Source organism: Chiloscyllium plagiosum, unplaced genomic scaffold (assembly GCF_037043375.1).
Source record: "Chiloscyllium plagiosum isolate Xiang-an unplaced genomic scaffold, Cpla_swu_hap1 HiC_scaffold_11, whole genome shotgun sequence".
NCBI classification, from domain to species: Eukaryota; Metazoa; Chordata; class Chondrichthyes; order Orectolobiformes; family Hemiscylliidae; genus Chiloscyllium; species Chiloscyllium plagiosum.
In genome coordinates this window covers 2528045-2553903 of record NW_028270149.1, presented here as the reverse complement: position 1 = coordinate 2553903, position 25859 = coordinate 2528045, and the positions used below count along the sequence as shown (strand labels likewise).

Here is a 25859-nt window from a genome sequence, read left to right as displayed (position 1 = left end):
CAGATTACTCCAGTGTTTGTGCAGTATTATATTAACAGATTACTCCAGTGTTTGAGCTGTATTATACTGACAGATTACTCCAGTGTTTGTACAGTATTATACTGATAGATTACTCCAGTGTTTGTGCAGTATTATACTGACAGATTACTCCAGTGTTTGTGCAGTGATATACTGACAGATTACTCCAGTGTCTGTGCAGTATTATACTGACAGATTACTCCAGTGTTTGTGCAGTATTATACTGACAGATTACTCCGGTGTTTGTGCAGTGATATACTGACAGATTACGCCAGTGTTTGTGCAGTATTATACTGACAGATTACTCCAGTGTTTGTGCAGTATTATACTGACAGATTACTCCAGTGTTTGTGCAGTATTATACTGACAGATTACTCCAGTGTTTGTGCAGTATTATACTGACAGATTCCTCCAGTGTTTGTGCAGTATTATACTGACAGATTCCTCCAGTGTTTGTGCAGTATTATACTGACAGATTACTCCAGTGTTTGTGCAGTGATATACTGACAGATTACTACAGTGTTTGTGCAGTATTATACTGACAGATTACTCCAGTGTTTGTGCAGTATTATACTGACAGATTACTCCAGTGTTTGTGCAGTATTATACTGACAGATTACTCCAGTGTTTGTGCAGTATTATACTGACAGATTACTCCAGTGTTTGTGCAGTATTATACTGACAGATTCCTCCAGTGTTTGTGCAGTATTATACTGACAGATTCCTCCAGTGTTTGTGCAGTATTATACTGACAGATTACTCCAGTGTTTGTGCAGTGATATACTGACAGATTACTACAGTGTTTGTGCAGTATTATACTGACAGATTACTCCAGTGTTTGTGCAGTGATATACTGACAGATTATGCCAGTGTTTGTGCCGTGACACACTGACAGATTACTCCAGTGTTTGTGCAGTATTATATTAACAGATTACTCCAGTGTTTGAGCAGTATTATACTGACAGATTACTCCTGTGTTTGTACAGTATTATACTGACAGATTACTCCAGTGTTTGTGCAGTATTATACTGACAGATTACTCCAGTGTTTGTGCAGTATTATACTGACAGATTACTCCAGTGTTTGTGCAGTGATATACTGACAGATTATGCCAGTGTTTGTGCCGTGACACACTGACAGATTACTCCAGTGTTTGTGCAGTATTATATTAACAGATTACTCCAGTGTTTGAGCAGTATTATACTGACAGATTACTCCTGTGTTTGTACAGTATTATACTGACAGATTACTCCAGTGTTTGTGCAGTATTATACTGACAGATTCCTCCAGTGTTTGTGCAGTATTATACTGACAGATTACTCCAGTGTTTGTGCAGTATTATACTGACAGATTACTCCAGTGTTTGTGCAGTGATATACTGACAGATTACTACAGTGTTTGTGCAGTGATATACTGACAGATTACTCCAGTGTTTGTGCAGTATTATACTGACAGATTACTCCAGTGTTTGTGCAGTGATATACTGACAGATTGCGCCAGTGATTGTGCAGTATTATACTGACAGATTACTCCAGTGTTTTTGCAGTGATATACTGACAGATTACGCCAGTGTTTTTGCAGTATTATACTGACAGATTTCTCCAGTGTTTGTGCAGTATTATACTGACAGATTACTCCAGTGTTTGTGCAATGTTATACTGACAGATTACTCCAGTGTTTGTGCAGTATTATACTGACAGATTACTCCAGTGTTTGTGCAGTGATATACTGACAGATTACTCCAGTGTTTGTGCAGTATTATACTGACAGATTACTCCAGTGTTTGTGCAGTATTACACTGATAGATTACTCCAGTGTGCAGTATTATACTGACAGATTACTCCAGTGTTTGTGCAGTGATATACTGACAGATTTCTCCAGTGATTGTGCAGTATTATACTGACAGATTACTCCAGTTTTTGTGCAGTGATATACTGACAGATTATGCCAGTGTTTGTGCCGTGCTATACTGACAGATTACTCCAGTGTTTGTGCAGTATTATACTGACAGATTACTCCAGTGTTTGTGCAGTGATATACTGACAGATTACGCCAGTGTTTTTGCAGTATTATACTGACAGATTTCTCCAGTGTTTGTGCAGTATTATACTGACAGATTACTCCAGTGTTTGTGCAGTATTATACTGACAGATTACTCCAGTGTTTGTGCAGTGATATACTGACAGATTACTCCAGTGTCTGTGCAGTGATATACTGACAGATTACTCCAGTGTTTGAGCAGTATTATACTGACAGATTACTCCTGTGTTTGTACAGTATTATACTGACAGATTACTCCAGTGTTTGTGCAGTGATATACTGACAGATTACTACAGTGTTTGTGCAGTGATATACTGACAGATTACGCCAGTGATTGTGCAGTATTATACTGACAGATTACTCCAGTGTTTTTGCAGTGATATACTGACAGAATCCGCCAGTGTTTTTGCAGTATTATACTGACAGATTACTCCAGTGTTTGTGCAGTGATATGCTGACAGATTACTCCAGTGTTTGTGCAGTGATATACTGACAGATTACTCCAGTGTTTGTACAGTATTATACTGACAGATTACTCCAGTGTTTGTGCAGTGATATACTGACAGATTACGCCAGTGTTTGTGCAGTGATATACTGACAGATTACTCCAGTGTTTGTGCAGTATTATACTGACAGATTACTCCAGTGTTTGTGCAGTGATATACTGACAGATTACTCCAGTGTTTGTGCAGTGATATACTGACAGATTACTCCAGTGTTTGTGCAGTGATATACTGACAGATTACTACAGTGTTTGTGCAATGTTATACTGACAGATTACTCCAGTGTTTGTGCAGTATTTTGCTGACAGATTACTCCAGTGTTTGTGCAGTGATATACTGACAGATTACTCCAGTGTTTGTGCAGTATTATACTGACAGATTACTCCAGTGTTTGTGCAGTATTACACTGATAGATTACTCCAGTGTGCAGTATTATACTGACAGATTACTCCAGTGTTTGTGCAGTGATATACTGACAGATTTCTCCAGTGATTGTGCAGTATTATACTGACAGATTACTCCAGTTTTTGTGCAGTGATATACTGACAGATTATGCCAGTGTTTGTGCCGTGATATACTGACAGATTACTCCAGTGTTTGTGCAGTATTATACTGACAGATTACTCCAGTGTTTGTGCAGTGATATACTGACAGATTATGCCAGTGTTTGTGCCGTGATATACTGACAGATTACTCCAGTGTTTGTGCAGTATTATACTGACAGATTACTCCAGTGTTTGTGCAGTATTATACTGACAGATTACTCCAGTGTTTGTGCAGTGATATACTGACAGATTATGCCAGTGTTTGTGCCGTGATATACTGACAGATGACTCCAGTGTTTGTGCAGTATTATACTGACAGATTACTCCAGTGTTTGTGCAGTATTATACTGACAGATTACTCCAGTGTTTGTGCAGTGATATACTGACAGATGACTCCAGTGTTTGTGCAGTGATATACTGACAGATGACTCCAGTGTTTGTGCAGTATTACACTAACAGATTACTCCAGTGTTTGTGCAGTGATATACTGACAGATTACTACAGTGTTTGTGCAGTGATATACTGACAGATTACTCCAGTGTTTGTGCAGTGATATACTGACAGATTACTCCAGTGTTTGTGCAGTATTACACTGACAGATTACTCCAGTGTTTGTGCAGTATTGTACTGACAGATTACGCCAGTGTTTGTGCAGTATTATACTGACAGATTACTCCAGTGTTTGTGCAGTATTATATTAACAGATTACTCCAGTGTTTGAGCAGTATTATACTGACAGATTACTCCAGTGTTTGTGCAGTGATATACTGACAGATTACTCCAGTGTTTGTGCAGTGATATACTGACAGATTACTCCAGTGTTTGTGCAGTATTACACTGACAGATTACTCCAGTGTTTGTGCAGTGATATACTGACAGATTACGCCAGTGATTGTGCAGTATTATACTGACAGATTACTCCAGTGTTTGTGCAGTAATATACTGACAGATTACTCCAGTGTTTGTGCAGTGATATACTGACAGATTACTCCAGTGTTTGTGCAGTGATATACTGACAGATTACTCCAGTGTTTGTGCAGTGATATACTGTCAAATTACTCCAGTGTTTGTGCAGTGATATACTGACAGATTATGCCAGTGTTTGTGCAGTGATATACTGACAGATTACTCCAGTGTTTGTGCAGTGATATACTGACAGATTACTCCAGTGTTTGTGCAGTATTATACTGCCAGATTACTCCAGTGTTTGTGCAGTGATATACTGACAGATTACTCCAGTGTTTGTGCAGTATTATATTAACAGATTACTCCAGTGTTTGAGCTGTATTATACTGACAGATTACTCCAGTGTTTGTATTGTATTATACTGACAGATTACTCCAGTGTTTGTGCAGTATTATACTGACAGATTACTCCAGTGTTTGTGCAGTATTATACTGACAGATTACTCCAGTGTTTGTGCAGTGATATACTGACAGATTACTCCAGTGTCTGTGCAGTATTATACTGACAGATTACTCCAGTGTTTGTGCAGTATTATACTGACAGATTACTCCACTGTTTGTGCAGTGATATACTGGCAGATTACTCCAGTGTTTGTGCAGTATTATACTGACAGATTACTCCCGTGTTTGTGCAGTGATATACTGACAGATTACGCCAGTGTTTGTGCAGTGATATACTGACAAATTTCTCCAGTGTTTGTGCAGTGATATACTGACAGATTACTACAGTGTTTGTGCAGTGATATACTGACAGATTACTCCAGTGTTTGTGCAGTGATATACTGACAGATTACTACAGTGTTTGTGCAGTGATATACTGACAGATTACGCCAGTGATTGTGCAGTATTATACTGACAGATTACTCCAGTGTTTGTGCAGTAATATACTGACAGATTACGCCAGTGATTGTGCAGTATTATACTGACAGATTACTCCAGTGTTTGTGCAGTGATATACTGACAGATTACTCCAGTGTTTGTGCAGTGATATACTGACAGATTACTCCAGTGTTTGTGCAGTATTATACTGACAGATTACTCCAGTGTTTGTGCAGTATTACACTGACAGATTACTCCAGTGTTTGTGCAGTGATATACTGACAGATTACGCCAGTGATTGTGCAGTATTATACTGACAGATTACTCCAGTGTTTGTGCAGTGATATACTGACAGATTACTCCAGTGTCTGTGCAGTATTATACTGACAGATTACTCCAGTGTTTGTGCAGTATTACACTGACAGATTACTCCAGTGTTTGTGCAGTGATATTCTGACAGATTACGCCAGTGATTGTGCAGTATTATACTGACAGATTACTCCAGTGTTTGTGCAGTTTTATACTGACAGATTACTCCAGTGTCTGTGCAGTGATATACTGACAGATTACTCCGGTGTTTGTGCAGTGATATACTGACAGATTACGCCAGTGTTTGTGCAGTGATATACTGACAAATTACTCCAGTGTTTGTGCAGTGATATACTGACAGATTACTACAGTGTTTGTGCAGTGATATACTGACAGATTACTCCAGTGTTTGTGCAGTGATATACTGACAGATTACTCCAGTGTTTGTGCAGTGATATACTGACAGATTACTCCAGTGTTTGTGCAGTGATATACTGACAGATTACTCCAGTGTTTGTGCAGTGATATACTGACAGATTACTCCAGTGTTTGTGTAGTATTATACTGACAGATTACACCAGTGTTTGTGCCGTGATATACTGACAGATTACGCCAGTGTTTGTGCCGTGACATACTGACTGATTACTCCAGTGTTTGTGCAGTATTATACTGACAGATTACTCCAGTGTTTGTGCAGTATTATACTGACAGATTACTCCAGTGTTTGTGCAGTATTATACTGACAGATTACTCCAGTGTTTGTGCAGTATTATATTAACAGATTACTCCAGTGTTTGAGCAGTATTATACTGACAGATTACTCCTGTGTTTGTACAGTATTATACTGACAGATTACTCCAGTGTTTGTGCAGTATTATACTGACAGATTCCTCCAGTGTTTGTGCAGTATTATACTGACAGATTACTCCAGTGTTTGTGCAGTGATATACTGACAGATTACTACAGTGTTTGTGCAGTGATATACTGTTAGATTACGCCAGTGATTGTGCAGTATTATACTGACAGATTACTCCAGTGTTTTTGCAGTGATATACTGACAGAATCCGCCAGTGTTTTTGCAGTATTATACTGACAGATTACTCCAGTGTTTGTGCAGTGATATGCTGACAGATTACTCCAGTGTTTGTGCAGTGATATACTGACAGATTACTCCAGTGTTTGTACAGTATTATACTGACAGATTACTCCAGTGTTTGTGCAGTGATATACTGACAGATTACGCCAGTGTTTGTGCAGTGATATACTGACAGATTACTCCAGTGTTTGTGCAGTATTATACTGACAGATTACTCCAGTGTTTGTGCAGTGATATACTGACAGATTACGCCAGTGATTGTGCAGTATTTTGCTGACAGATTACTCCAGTGTTTGTGCAGTGATATACTGACAGATTACTCCAGTGTTTGTGCAGTGATATACTGACCGATTACTCCAGTGTTTGTGCAGTGATATACTGACAGATTACTCCAGTGTTTGTGCAGTGATATACTGACAGATTACTCCAGTGTTTGTGCAGTGATATACTGACAGATTACTCCAGTGTTTGTGCAGTATTATACTGACAGATTATTCCAGTGTTTGTGCAGTGATATACTGACAGATTACTCCAGTGTTTGTGCAGTATTATATTAACAGATTACTCCAGTGTTTGAGCTGTATTATACTGACAGATTACTCCAGTGTTTGTACAGTATTATACTGATAGATTACTCCAGTGTTTGTGCAGTATTATACTGACAGATTACTCCAGTGTTTGTGCAGTGATATACTGACAGATTACTCCAGTGTCTGTGCAGTATTATACTGACAGATTACTCCAGTGTTTGTGCAGTATTATACTGACAGATTACTCCGGTGTTTGTGCAGTGATATACTGACAGATTACGCCAGTGTTTGTGCAGTATTATACTGACAGATTACTCCAGTGTTTGTGCAGTATTATACTGACAGATTACTCCAGTGTTTGTGCAGTATTATACTGACAGATTACTCCAGTGTTTGTGCAGTATTATACTGACAGATTCCTCCAGTGTTTGTGCAGTATTATACTGACAGATTCCTCCAGTGTTTGTGCAGTATTATACTGACAGATTACTCCAGTGTTTGTGCAGTGATATACTGACAGATTACTACAGTGTTTGTGCAGTATTATACTGACAGATTACTCCAGTGTTTGTGCAGTGATATACTGACAGATTATGCCAGTGTTTGTGCCGTGACACACTGACAGATTACTCCAGTGTTTGTGCAGTATTATATTAACAGATTACTCCAGTGTTTGAGCAGTATTATACTGACAGATTACTCCTGTGTTTGTACAGTATTATACTGACAGATTACTCCAGTGTTTGTGCAGTATTATACTGACAGATTACTCCAGTGTTTGTGCAGTATTATACTGACAGATTACTCCAGTGTTTGTGCAGTATTATACTTACAGATTACTCCAGTGTTTGTGCAGTGATATACTGACAGATTATGCCAGTGTTTGTGCCGTGACACACTGACAGATTACTCCAGTGTTTGTGCAGTATTATATTAACAGATTACTCCAGTGTTTGAGCAGTATTATACTGACAGATTACTCCTGTGTTTGTACAGTATTATACTGACAGATTACTCCAGTGTTTGTGCAGTATTATACTGACAGATTCCTCCAGTGTTTGTGCAGTATTATACTGACAGATTACTCCAGTGTTTGTGCAGTATTATACTGACAGATTACTCCAGTGTTTGTGCAGTGATATACTGACAGATTACTACAGTGTTTGTGCAGTGATATACTGACAGATTACTCCAGTGTTTGTGCAGTATTATACTGACAGATTACTCCAGTGTTTGTGCAGTGATATACTGACAGATTGCGCCAGTGATTGTGCAGTATTATACTGACAGATTACTCCAGTGTTTTTGCAGTGATATACTGACAGATTACGCCAGTGTTTTTGCAGTATTATACTGACAGATTTCTCCAGTGTTTGTGCAGTATTATACTGACAGATTACTCCAGTGTTTGTGCAGTGATATACTGACAGATTACTACAGTGTTTGTGCAGTGATGTACTGACAGATTACTACAGTTTGTCCAGTGATATACTGACAGATTACTCCAGTGTTTGTGCAGTGATATACTGACAGATTACTCCAGTGTTTGTGCAGTATTATACTGACAGATTACTCCAATGTTTGTGCAGTATTACACTGACAGATTACTCCAGTGTTTGTGCAGTATTATACTGACAGATTACTCCAGTGTTTGTGCAGTGATATACTGACAGATTACTCCAGTGTTTGAGCAGTATTATACTGACAGATTACTCCAGTGTTTGTACAGTATTATACTGACAGATTACTCCAGTGTTTGTGCAGTAATATACTGACAGATTACTCCAGTGTTTGTGCAGTATTACACTGACAGATTACTCCAGTTTTTTTGCAGTATTATACTGACAGATTACTCCAGTGTTTGTGCAGTGATATACTGACAGATTACTCCAGTGTTTGTGCAGTATTACACTGACAGATTACTCCAGTTTTTTTGCAGTATTACACTGACAGATTACTCCAGTGTTTGTGCAGTGATATACTGACAGATGACTCCAGTGTTTGTGCAGTATTACACTGACAGATTACTCCAGTTTTTTTGCAGTATTATACTGACAGATTACTCCAGTGTTTGTGCAGTGATATACTGACAGATTACTCCAGTGTTTGTGCAGTAATATACTGACAGATTACTCCAGTGTTTGTGCAGTATTACACTGACAGATTACTCCAGTTTTTTTGCAGTATTATACTGACAGATTACTCCAGTGTTTGTGCAGTGATATACTGACAGATTACTCCAGTGTTTGTGCAGTATTACACTGACAGATTACTCCAGTTTTTTTGCAGTATTATACTGACAGATTACTCCAGTGTTTGTGCAGTGATATACTGACAGATTACTCCAGTGTTTGTGCAGTATTACACTGACAGATTACTCCAGTTTTTTTGCAGTATTATACTGACAGATTACTCAAGTGTTTGTGCAGTATTATACTGACAGATTACTCCAGTGTTTGTGCAGTATTATACTGACAGATTACTCCAGTGTTTGTGCAGTGATATAATGACAGATGACTACAGTATTTGTGCATTGATATACTGCCAGATTACTACAGTGTTTGTGCAGTATTGCACTGACAGATTACTCCAGTGTTTGTGCAGTATTGTACTGACAGATTACTCCAGTGTTTGTGCAGTATTGTATTGACAGATTACTCCAGTGTTTGTGCAGTATTACACTGACAGATTACTCCAGTGTTTGTGCAGTTTTATACTGACAGATTACTCCAGTGTTTGTGCAGTATTACACTGACAGATTACTCCAGTGTTTGTGCAGTGATATACTGACAGATTACTACATTGTTTGTGCAGTGATATACTGACAGATGACTCCAGTGTTTGTGCAGTTTTATACTGACAGATTACTCCAGTGTTTGTGCAGTGATATATTGACAGATTATGCCAGTGTTTGTGCCGTGATATACTGACAGATTACTCCAGTGTTTGTGCAGTATTATACTGACAGATTACTCCAGTGTTTGTGCAGTGATATACTGACAGATGACTCTAGTGTTTGTGCAGTATTATACTGACAGATTACTCCAGTGTTTGTGCAGTGATATACTGACAGATGACTCCAGTGTTTGTGCAGTATTATACTGACAGATTACTCCAGTGTTTGTGCAGTATTACACTGACAGATTACGCCAGTGTTTGTGCAGTATTATACTGACAGATTACTCCAGTGTTTGTGCAGTATTATATTAACAGATTACTCCAGTGTTTGAGCAGTATTATACTGACAGATTACTCCAGTGTTTGTGCAGTATTAGACTGACAGATTACTCCAGTGTTTGTGCAGTATTATACTGACAGATTACTCCAGTGTTTGTGCAGTATTATACTGACAGATTACTCCAGTGTTTGTGCAGTATTATATTAACAGATTACTCCAGTGTTTGAGCAGTATTATACTGACAGATTACTCCAGTGTTTGTGCAGTATTAGACTGACATTACTCCAGTGTTTGTGCAGTATTATACTGACAGATTACTCCAGTGTTTGTGCAGTACTATGATGACAGATTACTCCAGTGTTTGTGCAGTATTACACTGACAGATTACTCCAGTGTTTGTGCAGTACTATATTAACAGATTACTCCAGTGTTTGAGCAGTATTATACTGACAGATTACTCCAGTGTTTGTGCAGTATTAGACTGACATTACTCCAGTGTTTGTGCAGTATTATACTGACAGATTACACCAGTGTTTATGCAGTATTATACTGACAGATTACTCCAGTGTTTGTGCAGTATTATACTGACAGATTACTCCAGTGTTTGTGCAGTATTATATTAACAGATTACTCCAGTGTTTGAGCAGTATTATACTGACAGATTACTCCAGTGTTTGTGCAGTATTAGACTGACATTACTCCAGTGTTTGTGCAGTATTATACTGACAGATTACTCCAGTGTTTGTGCAGTACTATGATGACAGATTACTCCAGTGTTTGTGCAGTATTACACTGACAGATTACTCCAGTGTTTGTGCAGTACTATATTAACAGATTACTCCAGTGTTTGAGCAGTATTATACTGACAGATTACTCCAGTGTTTGTGCAGTATTAGACTGACATTACTCCAGTGTTTGTGCAGTATTATACTGACAGATTCCTCCAGTGTTTGTGCAGTATTATACTAACAGATTACTCCAGTGTTTGTGCAGTATTATACTGACAGATTACTCCAGTGTTTGTGCAGTATTATACTGACAGATTACTCCAGTGTTTGTGCAGAATTATATTAACAGATTACGCCAGTGTTTATGCAGTGATATACTGACATTACTCCAGTGTTTGAGCAGTGATATACTGACAGATTACTCCAGTGTTTGTGCAGAATTATATTAACAGATTACGCCAGTGTTTATGCAGTGATATACTGACATTACTCCAGTGTTTGAGCAGTGATATACTGACAGATTATGCCAGTGTTTGTGCAGCATTATACTGACAGATTACTCCAGTGTTTGTGCAGTGATATACTGACAGATTATGCCAGTGTTTGTGCAGTGATATACTAACAGATTACGCCAGTATTTGTGCAGTATTACACTGACAGATTACTCCCGTGTTTGTGCAGTATTATACTGACAGATTACTCCCGTGTTTGTGCAGTGATATACTGACAGATTACTCCAGTGTTTGTGCAGTGATATACTGACAGATTACTCCAGTGTTTGTGCAGCATTATACTGACAGATTACTCCAGTGTTTGTGCAGTATTATACTGACAGATTACCCCAGTGTTTGTGCAGTATTATACTGACAGAGTACTCCAGTGTTTGTGTAGTGATATACTGACAGATTACTCCAGTGTTTGTGCAGTGATATACAGACAGATTACGCCAGTGTTTGAGCAGTGATATACTGACAGATTACTCCCGTGTTTGTGCAGTATTATACTGACAGATTACGCCAGTGTTTATGCAGTATTATACTGACAGATTACTCCAGTGTTTGTGCAGTGATATACTGACAGATTATGCCAGTGTTTGTGCAGTGATATACTAACAGATTACGCCAGTATTTGTGCAGTATTACACTGACAGATTACTCCAGTGTTTGTGCAGTATTATACTGACAGAGTACTCCAGTGTTTGTGTAGTGATATACTGACAGATTACTCCAGTGTTTGTGCATTGATATACAGACAGATTACGCCAGTGTTTGTGCAGTGATATACTGACAGATTACTACAGTGTTTATGCAGTATTATACTGACAGATTACCCCAGTGTTTGTGCAGTATTATACTGACAGAGTACTCCAGTGTTTGTGTAGTGATATACTGACAGATTACTCCAGTGTTTGTGCATTGATATACAGACAGATTACGCCAGTGTTTGTGCAGTGATATACTGACAGATTACTACAGTGTTTGTGCAGTGATATTCTGACAGATTATGCCAGTGTTTGAGCAGTGATATACTGACAGATTACTCCAGTGTTTGTGCAATGAAATACTGACTGATTACTACAGTGTTTGTGCAGTGATATTCTGACAGATTATGCCAGTGTTTGAGCAGTGATATACTGACAGATTACTCCAGTGTTTGTGCAGTATTATACTGACAGATTACTCCAGTGTTTGTGCAGTATTATACTGACAGATTACTCCAGTGTTTGTGCAGTATTATATTAACAGATTACTCCAGTGTTTGAGCAGTATTATACTGACAGATTACCCCCGTGTTTATGCAGTATTATACTGACAGATTACCCCAGTGTTTGTGCAGTATTATACTGACAGAGTACTCCAGTGTTTGTGCAGTGATATACTGACAGATTACCCCAGTGTTTGTGCATTGATATACAGACAGATTACGCCAGTGTTTGTGCACTGATATATTGACAGATTACTCCCATGTTTGTGCAGTATTATGTTAACAGATTACTCCAGTGTTTGAGCAGTATTATACTGACAGATTACTCCCGTGTTTGTGCAGTGATATACTGACAGATTACTACAGTGTTTGTGCAGTGATATACTGACAGATTACTCCAGTGTTTGTGCAGTATTATACTGACAGATTACTCCAGTGTTTGTGCAGTGATATACTGACAGATTGCGCCAGTGATTGTGCAGTATTATACTGACAGATTACTCCAGTGTTTTTGCAGTGATATACTGACAGATTACGCCAGTGTTTTTGCAGTATTATACTGACAGATTTCTCCAGTGTTTGTGCAGTATTATACTGACAGATTACTCCAGTGTTTGTGCAGTGATATACTGACAGATTACTACAGTGTTTGTGCAGTGATGTACTGACAGATTACTACAGTTTGTCCAGTGATATACTGACAGATTACTCCAGTGTTTGTGCAGTGATATACTGACAGATTACTCCAGTTTTTTTGCAGTATTATACTGACAGATTACTCCAGTGTTTGTGCAGTGATATACTGACAGATGACTCAAGTGTTTGTGCAGTATTACACTGACAGATTACTCCAGTTTTTTTGCAGTATTATACTGACAGATTACTCCAGTGTTTGTGCAGTGATATACTGACAGATTACTCCAGTGTTTGTGCAGTAATATACTGACAGATTACTCCAGTGTTTGTGCAGTATTACACTGATAGATTACTCCAGTTTTTTTGCAGTATTATACTGACAGATTACTCCAGTGTTTGTGCAGTGATATACTGACAGATTACTCCAGTGTTTGTGCAGTATTGCACTGACAGATTACTCCAGTTTTTTTGCAGTATTATACTGACAGATTACTCCAGTGTTTGTGCAGTGATATACTGACAGATTACTCCAGTGTTTGTGCAGTGTTACACTGACAGATTACTCCAGTTTTTTTGCAGTATTATACTGACAGATTACTCCAGTGTTTGTGCAGTATTATACTGACAGATTACTCCAGTGTTTGTGCAGTATTATACTGACAGATTACTCCAGTGTTTGTGCAGTGATATAATGACAGATGACTACAGTATTTGTGCAGTGATATACTGCCAGATTACTACAGTGTTTGTGCAGTATTGCACTGACAGATTACTCCAGTGTTTGTGCAGTATTGTACTGACAGATTACTCCAGTGTTTGTGCAGTATTGTATTGACAGATTACTCCAGTGTTTGTGCAGTATTACACTGACAGATTACTCCAGTGTTTGTGCAGTTTTATACTGACAGATTACTCCAGTGTTTGTGCAGTATTACACTGACAGATTACTCCAGTGTTTGTGCAGTGATATACTGACAGATTACTACAGTGTTTGTGCAGTGATATACTGACAGATGACTCCAGTGTTTGTGCAGTTTTATACTGACAGATTACTCCAGTGTTTGTGCAGTGATATATTGACAGATTATGCCAGTGTTTGTGCCGTGATATACTGACAGATTACTCCAGTGTTTGTGCAGTATTATACTGACAGATTACTCCAGTGTTTGTGCAGTGATATACTGACAGATGACTCTAGTGTTTGTGCAGTATTATACTGACAGATTACTCCAGTGTTTGTGCAGTGATATACTGACAGATGACTCCAGTGTTTGTGCAGTATTATACTGACAGATTACTCCAGTGTTTGTGCAGTATTACACTGACAGATTACGCCAGTGTTTGTGCAGTATTATACTGACAGATTACTCCAGTGTTTGTGCAGTATTATATTAACAGATTACTCCAGTGTTTGAGCAGTATTATACTGACAGATTACTCCAGTGTTTGTGCAGTATTAGACTGACATTACTCCAGTGTTTGTGCAGTATTATACTGACAGATTACTCCAGTGTTTGTGCAGTACTATGATGACAGATTACTCCAGTGTTTGTGCAGTATTACACTGACAGATTACTCCAGTGTTTGTGCAGTACTATATTAACAGATTACTCCAGTGTTTGAGCAGTATTATACTGACAGATTACTCCAGTGTTTGTGCAGTATTATACTGACAGGTTACTCCAGTGTTTGTGCAGTATTATACTAACAGATTACTCCAGTGTTTGTGCAGTATTATACTGACAGATTACTCCAGTGTTTGTGCAGTATTATACTGACAGGTTACTCCAGTGTTTGTGCAGAATTATATTAACAGATTACGCCAGTGTTTATGCAGTGATATACTGACATTACTCCAGTGTTTGAGCAGTGATATACTGACAGATTACTCCAGTGTTTGTGCAGAATTATATTAACAGATTACGCCAGTGTTTATGCAGTGATATACTGACATTACTCCAGTGTTTGAGCAGTGATATACTGACAGATTATGCCAGTGTTTGTGCAGCATTATACTGACAGATTACTCCAGTGTTTGTGCAGTGATATACTGACAGATTATGCCAGTGTTTGTGCAGTGATATACTAACAGATTACGCCAGTATTTGTGCAGTATTACACTGACAGATTACTCCCGTGTTTGTGCAGTATTATACTGACAGATTACTCCCGTGTTTGTGCAGTGATATACTGACAGATTACTCCAGTGTTTGTGCAGTATTATACTGACAGATTACTCCAGTGTTTGAGCAGTATTATGCTGACAGATTACTCCAGTGTTTGTGCAGCATTATACTGACAGATTACTCCAGTGTTTGTGCAGTGATATATTGACAGATTACTCCAGTGTTTGTGCAGTATTATACTGACAGATTACTCCAGTGTTTGTGCAGTATTATACTGACAGATTACCCCAGTGTTTGTGCAGTATTATACTGACAGAGTACTCCAGTGTTTGTGCAGTATTATACTGACAGAGTACTCCAGTGTTTGTGTAGTGATATACTGACAGATTACTCCAGTGTTTGTGCATTGATATACAGACAGATTACGCCAGTGTTTGTGCAGTGATATACTGACAGATTACTACAGTGTTTGTGCAGTATTATACTGACAGATTACCCCAGTGTTTGTGCAGTATTATACTGACAGAGTACTCCAGTGTTTGTGTAGTGATATACTGACAGATTACTCCAGTGTTTGTGCATTGATATACAGACAGATTACGCCAGTGTTTGTGCAGTGATATACTGACAGATTACTACAGTGTTTGTGCAGTGATATTCTGACAGATTATGCCAGTGTTTGAGCAGTGATATTCTGACAGATTACTCCAGTGTTTGTGCAATGAAATACTGACTGATTACTGCAGTGTTTGTGCAGTGATATTCTGACAGATTATGCCAGTGTTTGAGCAGTGATATACTGACAGATTACTCCAGTGTTTGTGCAGTATTATACTGACAGATTACTCCAGTGTTTGTGCAGTATTATACTGACAGATTACTCCAGTGTTTGTGCAGTATTATATTAACAGATTACTCCAGTGTTTGAGCAGTATTATACTGACAGATTACCCCCGTGTTTATGCAGTATTATACTGACAGATTACCCCAGTGTTTGTGCAGTATTATACTGACAGAGTACTCCAGTGTTTGTGCAGTGATATACTGACAGATTACCCCAGTGTTTGTGCATTGATATACAGACAGATTACGCCAATGTTTGTGCACTGATATATTGACAGATTACTCCCATGTTTGTGCAGTATTATGTTAACAGATTACTCCAGTGTTTGAGCAGTATTATACTGACAGATTACTCCCGTGTTTGTGCAGTATGATACTGTCAGATTACTCCAGTGTTTGTGCAGTATTATACTGACATTACTCCAGTGTTTGTGCAGTGATATACTGACAGATTACTCCAGTGTTTGTGCAGTATTATACTGACAGATTACTCCAGTGTTTGTGCAGTATTATACTGACGGATTACTCCAGTGTTTGTGCAGTATTATACTGACGGATTACTCCAGTGTTTGTGCAGTATTATACTGACAGATTACTCCAGTGTTTGTGCAGTATTATACTGACGGATTACTCCAGTGTTTGTGCAGTATTATACTGACAGATTACTCCAGTGTTTGTTCAGTATTATACTGCCAGAGTACTCCAGTGTTTGAGCAGCTATGTTCTAACTTGACCTAGATGGTGGTATGGGAGAAAGTGTGGACTGCAGATGCCAGATTTCAGAGTCCAGTGTTGCTGGAAAAGTACAGCCGGTCAGGCAACATCTGAGGAGCAGGAGTATCGACGTTTCCCATTGAAGGGCCTATGCCTGAAATGTTGATTCTTCTCCCGCTCCTCGGATGCTACCTGACCTGCTGTGCTTTTCCAGCAACAGCCTCTCGTCTCAGGTGGAGACCTGGGATTAAAATTGGCCTGAATTTACTTTTTGCACCCATGGGAATTAATTTATACACGAGTCCCAAGATATATTCTGGATGAGGTGGAAACGGTGAGACCCATTTCTCCAATCATGGTGGTGCTGGCTTGAAGGGCAGTATGGCCTACTCCTGCGCCTTTTGTCTATTGTTTAATCATACATTAGTGGGAAGTTTATTTACACAAAAGAACGCCAGGAACAGCATAAAATACTCATCCCTTTGAATTCCGTTTTTCAGTCAGATCATAGCTAACTGCATCAGTTGCCTGCTCTATCCCTATGTCCCTTCATGTTTGTCAGATCAGAAATCTGTTGATCTCTGCCTCTGATATACTTGACTAGGCAAAAGTGAGGTCTCCACCTTGGAGGCTTCCTGCCTCCATTCCTGATGAAGGGCTTTTGCCCGAAATGTCAATTTACCTGCTCGGATGCTGCCTGACCTGCTGTGGTTTTTCAGCACCACTCTGCTCTAAACTCTCATATACTTGGCCTAAATCTCCACAACCCTCTGACTGAGAGAATCACTGTCCCCTGTGTGAAATACCATCGGGAAGGTGAGTGATGTGCCCTACCATTGGAAGGTTTTGTAGTTAAGCGATATTGATTGAAATGTCTTTTATGGTAAGATATGTTATGACATTTGCTGAGAAAACAGAGCTCTGTTTTTGCATTCTTTTTGCATTGTCAGATTTCCCAGAGCAATTTCTGACCAGTTTGAGATGCAGTGCACAGAGTAAAGTCCCACAAATGTTGCTTTTTCCTTCAATTGCTCAATACATAACAGTGGCCAGGATACTGGGAAAATGCCCTCCCATTCTCCTGTCATGCCCCATAGTGACCCAAATGATAGGATTTCAGAACACAAATTATTTTGAAGAAAAATCCAGTGTCCTCAGTTCATAATTACCTGTCAGCCAGCTTTCCCTATTGACCTTACATTTCAGTTTGTGGGATCTTGCTTTGTCCAAATTGGCTTCTTTATTTGATACATTATATCGGTGAGTACATTCTGAAAGTAGTTCATAGGCTTGAAAGCACTTTGGGATGTCCTGTGGTTATGGTTGGTGTGAGAGATTGCAAGTGTTTCTTTGCTCTGACCTGTAATTATTAGGTCAGAAGAGATCTTGTGGTCACAACAGTGCTGTTGTCGATGTAACCAGATGGCAATCTGTGTTTTCAATAAAATAGCAGGATGTGGACTTTGCAATCGAGGCCAATGCTTATTGACCATCTCTTACCTAAACAGATATTTTCATGACAGAAATGGACTATTCTGTGCTTCTGGTCCACACAAGCTGCATGTAATCTCTCTTCACCTCACTCTGTCACCCTCGTTTATTCAGCTTCTCCTTGTAGGTATCATATGTCAGTTGATTCTACTATAGTGCGATAGTTCCGTTCTCATGCAACCCCATGTTATAAGATAATCGTGTAATCGCAGCACCGTTTGAACTAATGGGGCTGGAATTGTTTTAACCAAGACGTGTTTTAAATGTTTGTGCTATAAAAACCATGTCCCCAATTTGTCAATCGTGTTATAGTGAATGCACATTAATGAAATGTGCGTTACAGCAGAACGACCTGTATTTATCTCAGCTATTCCCTGTGGGGGCTGGTTCCACATTCTCACTGGCCTGTGAATAAAGAGGCTCCTCCCATATTCCGGATTGGATTTGTTTGTTATCGTCTCATTTTAGTTGCCTCGCAGTTGCAACACCTTTTATATAGAGTCATACAGATGTACAGCATGGAAACAGACCCTTCGGTCCAACCCGTCCGTGCCAACCAGATATCCCAACCCAATCTAGTGCCACCTGCCAGCACCCAGCTCCTATCCCTCCAAACCTTTCCTGTTCATATACCCATCCAAATGCCTCTTAAATGTTGCAATTGTACCAGACTCTACCACTTTGGCAGCTCATTCCATACACTTACCACCCTCTGTTTGAAAACGTTGCCCTGTAGGTCTCTTTTATATCTTTCCCCTCTCACCCTAAATCTATGCCCTCTAGTTCTGGACTCCCCCACCCCAGGAAAAGACTTTGCCTATTTACCCTATCCATGCCCCTCATAATTTTGCAAGCCTCTATGAGGTCACCCCTCAGCCTCCAACGCTCCAGGGAAAACAGCTTCTCCCCATAGCTCAGATCCTCCAACCCTGGCAAAATCCTTGTAAATCTTTTCTGAACCCTTTCAAGTTTCACAACATCTTTCCAATAGGAAGGAGACCAGAATTGCACGCAATATTCCAACAGTGGCCTAACCAATGTCCTGTACAGCCGCAACATGACCTCCCAACTCCTGTACTCAATACTCTGACCAATAAAGGAAAGCATACCGAACGCCTTCTTCACTGTCCTATCTACCTACGACTCCACTTTCAAGGAGCTATGAACCAGCACTCCAAAGTCTCTTTGTTCAGCAACACTCCTAGGACCTTACCATTAAGTGTATAAGTCCTGCTAAGATTTGCTTTCCCAAAATGCAGTACCTTGCATTTATCTGAATTAAACTCCATCTGCCACTTCTCAGCCCATTGGCCCATCAGGTCAAGATCCTGTTGTAATCTGAGGTAACCCTCTTCACTGTCCACTACACCTCCAATTTTGGTGTCATCTGCAAACTTACTAACTGTACCTCTTATGCTCGCAGCCAAATAATTATATAAATAACCATAAGAGGACCCAGCACTGATGATTGTGGCACTCCACTGGTCACTGGCCACCAGTGTGAAAAACAACCCTCCACCACTACCCTCTGTCTTCTACATTTGAGCCAGTTCTGTATCCAAATGGCTAGTTCTCCCTGCATTCCATGAGATCTAACCTTGCTAATCAGTCTCCCATGGGGAACCTTGTCGAATGCTTTACTGAAGTCCATGTAGATCACATCTACCACTCTGCCCTTATCAATCCTCTTTGTTACTTCTTCAAAAAACTCAACCATGATATGATTTCCCACGCACAAAGCCGTGTTGACTATCCCTAATCAGTCCTTGCCTTTCCAAATCCATGTACATCCTGTCCCTCAGGATTCCCTCCAACAACTTGCCCATCACCGAGGTCAGGCTCACTGGTCTGTAGTTCCCTGTCACAGTTTTAAAGACATCATCTGCTTCGGTTTTTCTGCCCAGTTCTCTGCAAGGTCCTAGCCATGCAGTGTTTCCTCTGAGTGGCTGGTAATGGCGTGATGTTGGCCTGGAGTCACCCATAGACTGGAACAGGGGGATTGGCTGACAGGACCCCATCCCTAAAGAATGTCAACAAACCAATAGCTTTCATGACAGCAGAAAACTTAAGAGAGAAGTGGACTATTCAGCCCATCAAGCCTGTTTCACTAACTGATATCGGTGGGATCATGCTGATCTGATAACCCTGAACTCCCCTTCCTGCCTTTTCCCCATAACCCTTCTTGATACTTCATGAGTCCCGTGTTGACAAACCCGTATTAAAGAATTCCTCAGATTCACTCCCCCGAGAGGAGAAAGATAGGATAGTGAAGAAGGCGTTTGGTATGCTTTCCTTTATTGGTCAGAGTATTGAGTACAGGAGTTGGGAAGTCATGTTGCGGCTGTACAGGACATTGGTTCGACTAGTTTTGGAATATTGCGTGCAATTCTGGTCTCCTTCCTATCGGAAAGATGTTGTGAAACTTGAAAGGGTTCAGAAAAGATTTACAAGGATGTCGCCAAGGTTGGAGGATTTGAGCCACAGGGAGAGGCTGAACAGGCTGGGGCTGTTTTCCCTGGAGCATCGGAGGCTGAGGGGTGACCTTATAGAAGTTTACAAAATTATGAGGGGCATGGATAGGGTAAATAGACAAAATCTTTTCCCTGGGGTGGGGGAGTCCAGATCTAGAGGGCATAGGTTTCGGGTGAGAGGGAAAAGATATAAAAGAGACCTAAGGGGCAACATTTTCACACAGAGCGTGGTACGTGTATGGAATGAGCTGCCAGAGGAAGTGGTGAAGGCTGGTACAGTTGCATCTTTAAAAGGCATTTGGATGGGTATATGAATAGGAAGGATTCGGGGGGATATGGGCTGGGTGCTGGCAGGTGGGACGAGATTAGGTTAAGATATCTGATCGGCATGGACGGGTTGGACCGAAGGTCAGTTTCCATGCTGTACATCTCTATGACTCTGTGACCCTCTGCTCTTGGGTGATTGTGAGCAAACTCAGTGCTCAGAGGAAAAGGAAAACCTGCATTTATGTAGCACCTCAAGGCTTCTGACAGTCAGTCAGTGTGACCTATCACAATCAGCTGAAAGATCATTAGGGAACCTCTGTTATCTAAATCTGATACGATGAGTTAGGGATGGGGCAAACTTATTTTTAAAATGCTACACATTTCACCTACCTTAGTGTTCAGACACATTTAGAATATTTTGCAGATGTTATTTAAATATTCCTGATGCCTTGTTTTTCATGATGGAGCACAATTGCCTTTCCAAGTGTGATATTTGCAACTCAGTGGTGTGAGAATTGAGATTCTGGTAGGTGTCACCACTTCCTTTGGGTCAGACAATCCGAATGAGAGAATTCTCCCTTTCACTCCATACCAGTGGCCTTAAGTGTGGACCAATGGAGTTGAATGTACGGTCCCAAGCCTTTGATAAAAGTTAATCTAATTTAATGTATTTTCTCACATGAATCTGATCTGAGACCAGAAAATGGTTAAACTGTGAAGCGTCTAGGAGACACAGCCATTTGCAGTTATTTGTTATACACAAGAGGGCAGTGTTGTGCTATGGGACCTGCAGAGCCTTTAGCTCGACATTTATTTAACGTCGTTTAAAAATAAAGTAATTACAAATAAAAGAATGCTTGTCAGTCTTCAGTTTGGTTTTTCAGAATAATAACTTACAGAAATGTTAAGTGGATGTTTTGTCTGAGCAGGATCTGGTTAGCAAGGTTAGATCTCATGGAATACAGTGAGAACTAGCCATTTAGATACAGAACTGGCTCAAAGGTAGAAGACAGAGGGTGGTGGTGGAGGGTTGTTTTTCAGACTGGAGGTCTGTCACCAGTAGAGTGCCACAAGGATCGGTGCTGGGTCCTCTACTTTTCATCATTTACATAAATGATTTGGATGCGAGCATAAGAGGTACAGTTAGTAGGTTTGCAGGTGACACCAAAATTGGAGGTGTAGTGGACAGCGAAGAGGGTTACCTCAGATTACAACAGGATCTGGACCAGATGGGCCAATGGGCTGAGGAGTGGCAGATGGAGTTTAATTCAGATAAATGCGAAGTGCTGTATTTTGGGAAAACAAATCTTAGCAGGACTTATACACTTAATGGTAAGGTCCTAGGAAGTGTTACTGAACAAAGAGAGCTTGGAGTGCAGGTTCATAGCTCCTTGAAAGTGGAGTCGCAGGTAGATAGGATAGTGAAGAAAACGTTTGGTATGCTTTCCTTTATTGGTCAGAGTATTGAGTACAGGAGTTGGGAGGTCATGTTGCGGCTGTACAGGACATTGGTTAGGCCACTGTTGGAATATTGCGTGCAATTCTGGTCTCCTTCCTATTGGAAAGATGTTGTGAAACTTGAAAGGGTTCAGAAAAGATTTATAAAGATGTTGCCAGGGTTGGAGGATTTGAGCTATATGGTGAGTCTGAACAGCCTGGGCTGTTTTCCCTGGAGCGTTGGAGGCTGAGGGGCGACCTTATAGAGGTTTACAAAATTATGAGGGGCATGGATAGAGTTAATAGGCAAAGTCTTTTCCCTGGGGTGGGGGAGTCCAGAACTAGAGGGTATAGGTTTAGGGTGAGAGGGGAAAGAAATAAAAGAGACCTAAGGGGCAACTTTTTCACACAGAGGGTGGTACGTGTATGGAATGAGCTGCCAGAGGAAGTGGTGGAGGCTGGTACAATTGCAACATTTAAGAGGCATTTGGATGGGTATGTGAATAGGAAGGGTTTGGAGGGATATGGGTCGGGTGCTGGCAGGTGGGTCTAGATTGGGTTGGGATATCTGGTCGGCATGGATGGGTTGGACCGAAGGGTCTGTTTCCATGCTGTACATCTCTATGACTATGACTCTAATTGATGATCTGGTTAAGTTATTTCATGATATGGAGGTATGGGGTGGACAAAATTCCCACAACACCAGGTTATATCCAACAGGTTTATTTGGAAGCACTCGCATTCGGAATGCTGCTCCTTCATCAGGTAACTTTTTTTTGCTATAAATTCTGTGTCTTTTGATCCTACTCCACAGCTACCTGATGAAGGGGCAGTGCTCTGAAAGCTAGTGCTTCCAAATAAACCCGTTGGACTCTCACCTGGTGTTGTGTGAATTTTAACTAACTTATTTCAGACAGTCTATTCACTCAATGGCAGGCCATACATCAGCTAAACACCATTCAGTCCATCATGCTGGTGCCAGTTCTTTGAAAGATCTATCCAATCAGTAACATTCCCTGCTCTTGCCTGATAGACCTAGAGTTATCTTGTCTTCAGATATCCAATTCTCTTTTTGGAAGCTGTTATTGAGACTTTTCCTTTCCAGTTGGCCCAATCGAGGCAGACAGAATTCCTTCTCTGAGGGAAGTGAATCCGAGGGTTTCTTTAACGCTGAGGGTTGCAGGATAACTCAGTATTATTTAGGACAGAGACAGACAGATTTTTAATCAATAAGAAAATCAAGGGTTTTGGAGAAAAGGCAGGAAAGTAGAGTTGAGGATAATCAGATCAACCATTGAATGGGGGAGCAGACTTGATGGGCCGAATGGCCTGCTTCTACATCTTGTGGTCACTGGGCCTACTGCCATGGGTAGCAGTTGACTGGAAGGATAGTGAGTTTCGGAAACCAATCGCATGAATGTAGAGAGTGGATACAGGAACTTTAGGATAAGATACTTTAGGATAGGGTAAGAACTTTAGGAAAAGCATTCACAGGAAAGGGATCTCCACATTATTGTTCAAAGATATTTTTGAATCACTTTGTTCAGAGCTGTTATTATTCACCTCTGGAGCACGTGGGGCTTGAACCTGGGCCTCCTGGCGCAGAGATCTGATCATCCAATCCTAGCCTTGAAATTTCCAATTGACACCTGACGTTTTTTGTGTGTGGAGGAGAGAGCACTCTAGATTCCCTGTGTCGGCTTGCATGGGGAGATATTGCTGATTTCCCCCCGGGAACTGCCTGATTCAAGTTAGAAGGCTCTCCCAGTCTGGGCTCCCTCGAGCAGGGAAAATGGTCTCTCTGTATCTCCCTTCAATACTTCTCATGTTTGGAACTCCTCAATTGGATTACTCATCAATTAGTAAACCTGAGGGGGTATAAGCCTAGGCTATGCAGTCTATCCTCATAATTTTAAATACTTAATGTTTCATTGTTGTAGTCCTGGCTCACCAATGTGGTAAATCCTCATTCTTATCCTCCAAATAGCCTCCTTGAGGTACAGACGCCTGAACTGAACACAGTACAAGCATACTCATTGTTTGAGCTGTTCTCTCTGTTGGTAAAATGCTTTACAATGTATTCTGTGTGTTCTGGCAGTGAAGAATTGGATAAATTTATGGAGAGACAAGGAGCGAGCAGCCCTGGGATTCTGATGTTAACAACGAGCCTCAGCAAACCGTTTCTGAGACTGGACAAGTATCCGGCATTATTCCAGGAACTGGAACGTCACATGGAGGTATAAGCAGCAGGATCTGAGTGGTGCGGTCTCTGGCCAGGAAGCCTTCTCTGCGTCTGTGGTCATGTTTGTGTTGAAAGATGTGGAAGCCTAGATAAACACCGAGCACCACAACTAACTGTGAGGCCATCAGATTCTGAACACATTTCAGATGGAGCCTGGTGAAGGTCGTTGATGAATGATGTTTATGCAAAATGCTAATCTCCTCTTTTCAGGGACCTGTGTGCCTATTGTGTATTTCTAGCATTTTCTGTTTAAATTTGAGTTCTAACACTTGTACTGCTGCATTTCAACAAATGAGGGTCTGTGAGCATTTAATCTCAGTGTTTCCAGAGGGATGTTGCAGGCTGTCTTTTTAACTTTGATGCAAGTGACTGTCTTGCCAGGGTTTCTGAATGTAGCTAAGATTCTGTCATACAGGTATGAGTTTGTACACATTTGCCCTAGATTGAGGATCCAATTTCTTTCCCTTTCTCCCTTAGGACATTGGGGAAGACTGTGCTCACACAAGTAGGCAGAGTCCTGACAGCCCATTGTATCAAAATTAAGAGTTGTTCATTCTAAGCCAATACACAGGTTATCATATAGCCATTTTGGTTGTAGGACTTCCCAGATGTTGCATAAATGAAACCAGAGCTGATGAGCTGATGTCTATTGATGACTGATATGGGGAGAGTGTGGTAACAGTTGGTATTTCCTTTGATATTATGTGGCATCCTGACCTCAGTGAGAAGTGGGTTCCTACTGGCACAGTATGTGTCACCAGTGAAGTGCAGGAATTTATTGTCTGACAGCCCACTGCATTTACTGTCAGCTCCCCAGCACAATTTGCCACCCCATTCTACCCAACCGTTACCCATCCCCAACCTTTCTTTATCTTCTAAGGTCTGGAAACATTTGCTACCTCACCACCAACTCCAACCTCCAATTGATCCAGATTTCCAATTCGATGTTCTGGATGGAGCCAGCTAGCCTGTCTCATAGTGCCACCTCCATAGTGCTGACATCCAGCCATATCCTTCACTCAAAATCCATCCATCTGGAGTGTGAACATTCAGCTGTGGGGAACCTGTGCCCTGCTGTTGGAGCCCATCACAGTCTCCCTAGTTCTTGTCAATTTGCTGAAACTTAGCATTTCCCTCTATTACCTATCCCTCCAGGTGAAAATTGTCTTTCCCTGCACAGTGAACTGTGGGGCTGGT

General features: G+C 40.5%; 1 protein-coding gene across 2 annotated transcripts in view; it reads left to right on the top strand.

Moving 5' to 3' along the window:
- arhgef6 (Rac/Cdc42 guanine nucleotide exchange factor 6) overlaps positions 1–25859 on the top strand; it is a 216443-nt gene that overhangs the window by 148893 nt on the left and 41691 nt on the right. For both annotated transcript variants that reach the window (XM_087991843.1, XM_087991842.1), the window contains exon 10: positions 24519–24657. In XM_087991843.1, coding sequence (XP_087847969.1) covers positions 24519–24657 — 139 coding nt within the window. The remainder of the gene's footprint in view (positions 1–24518; positions 24658–25859) is intronic.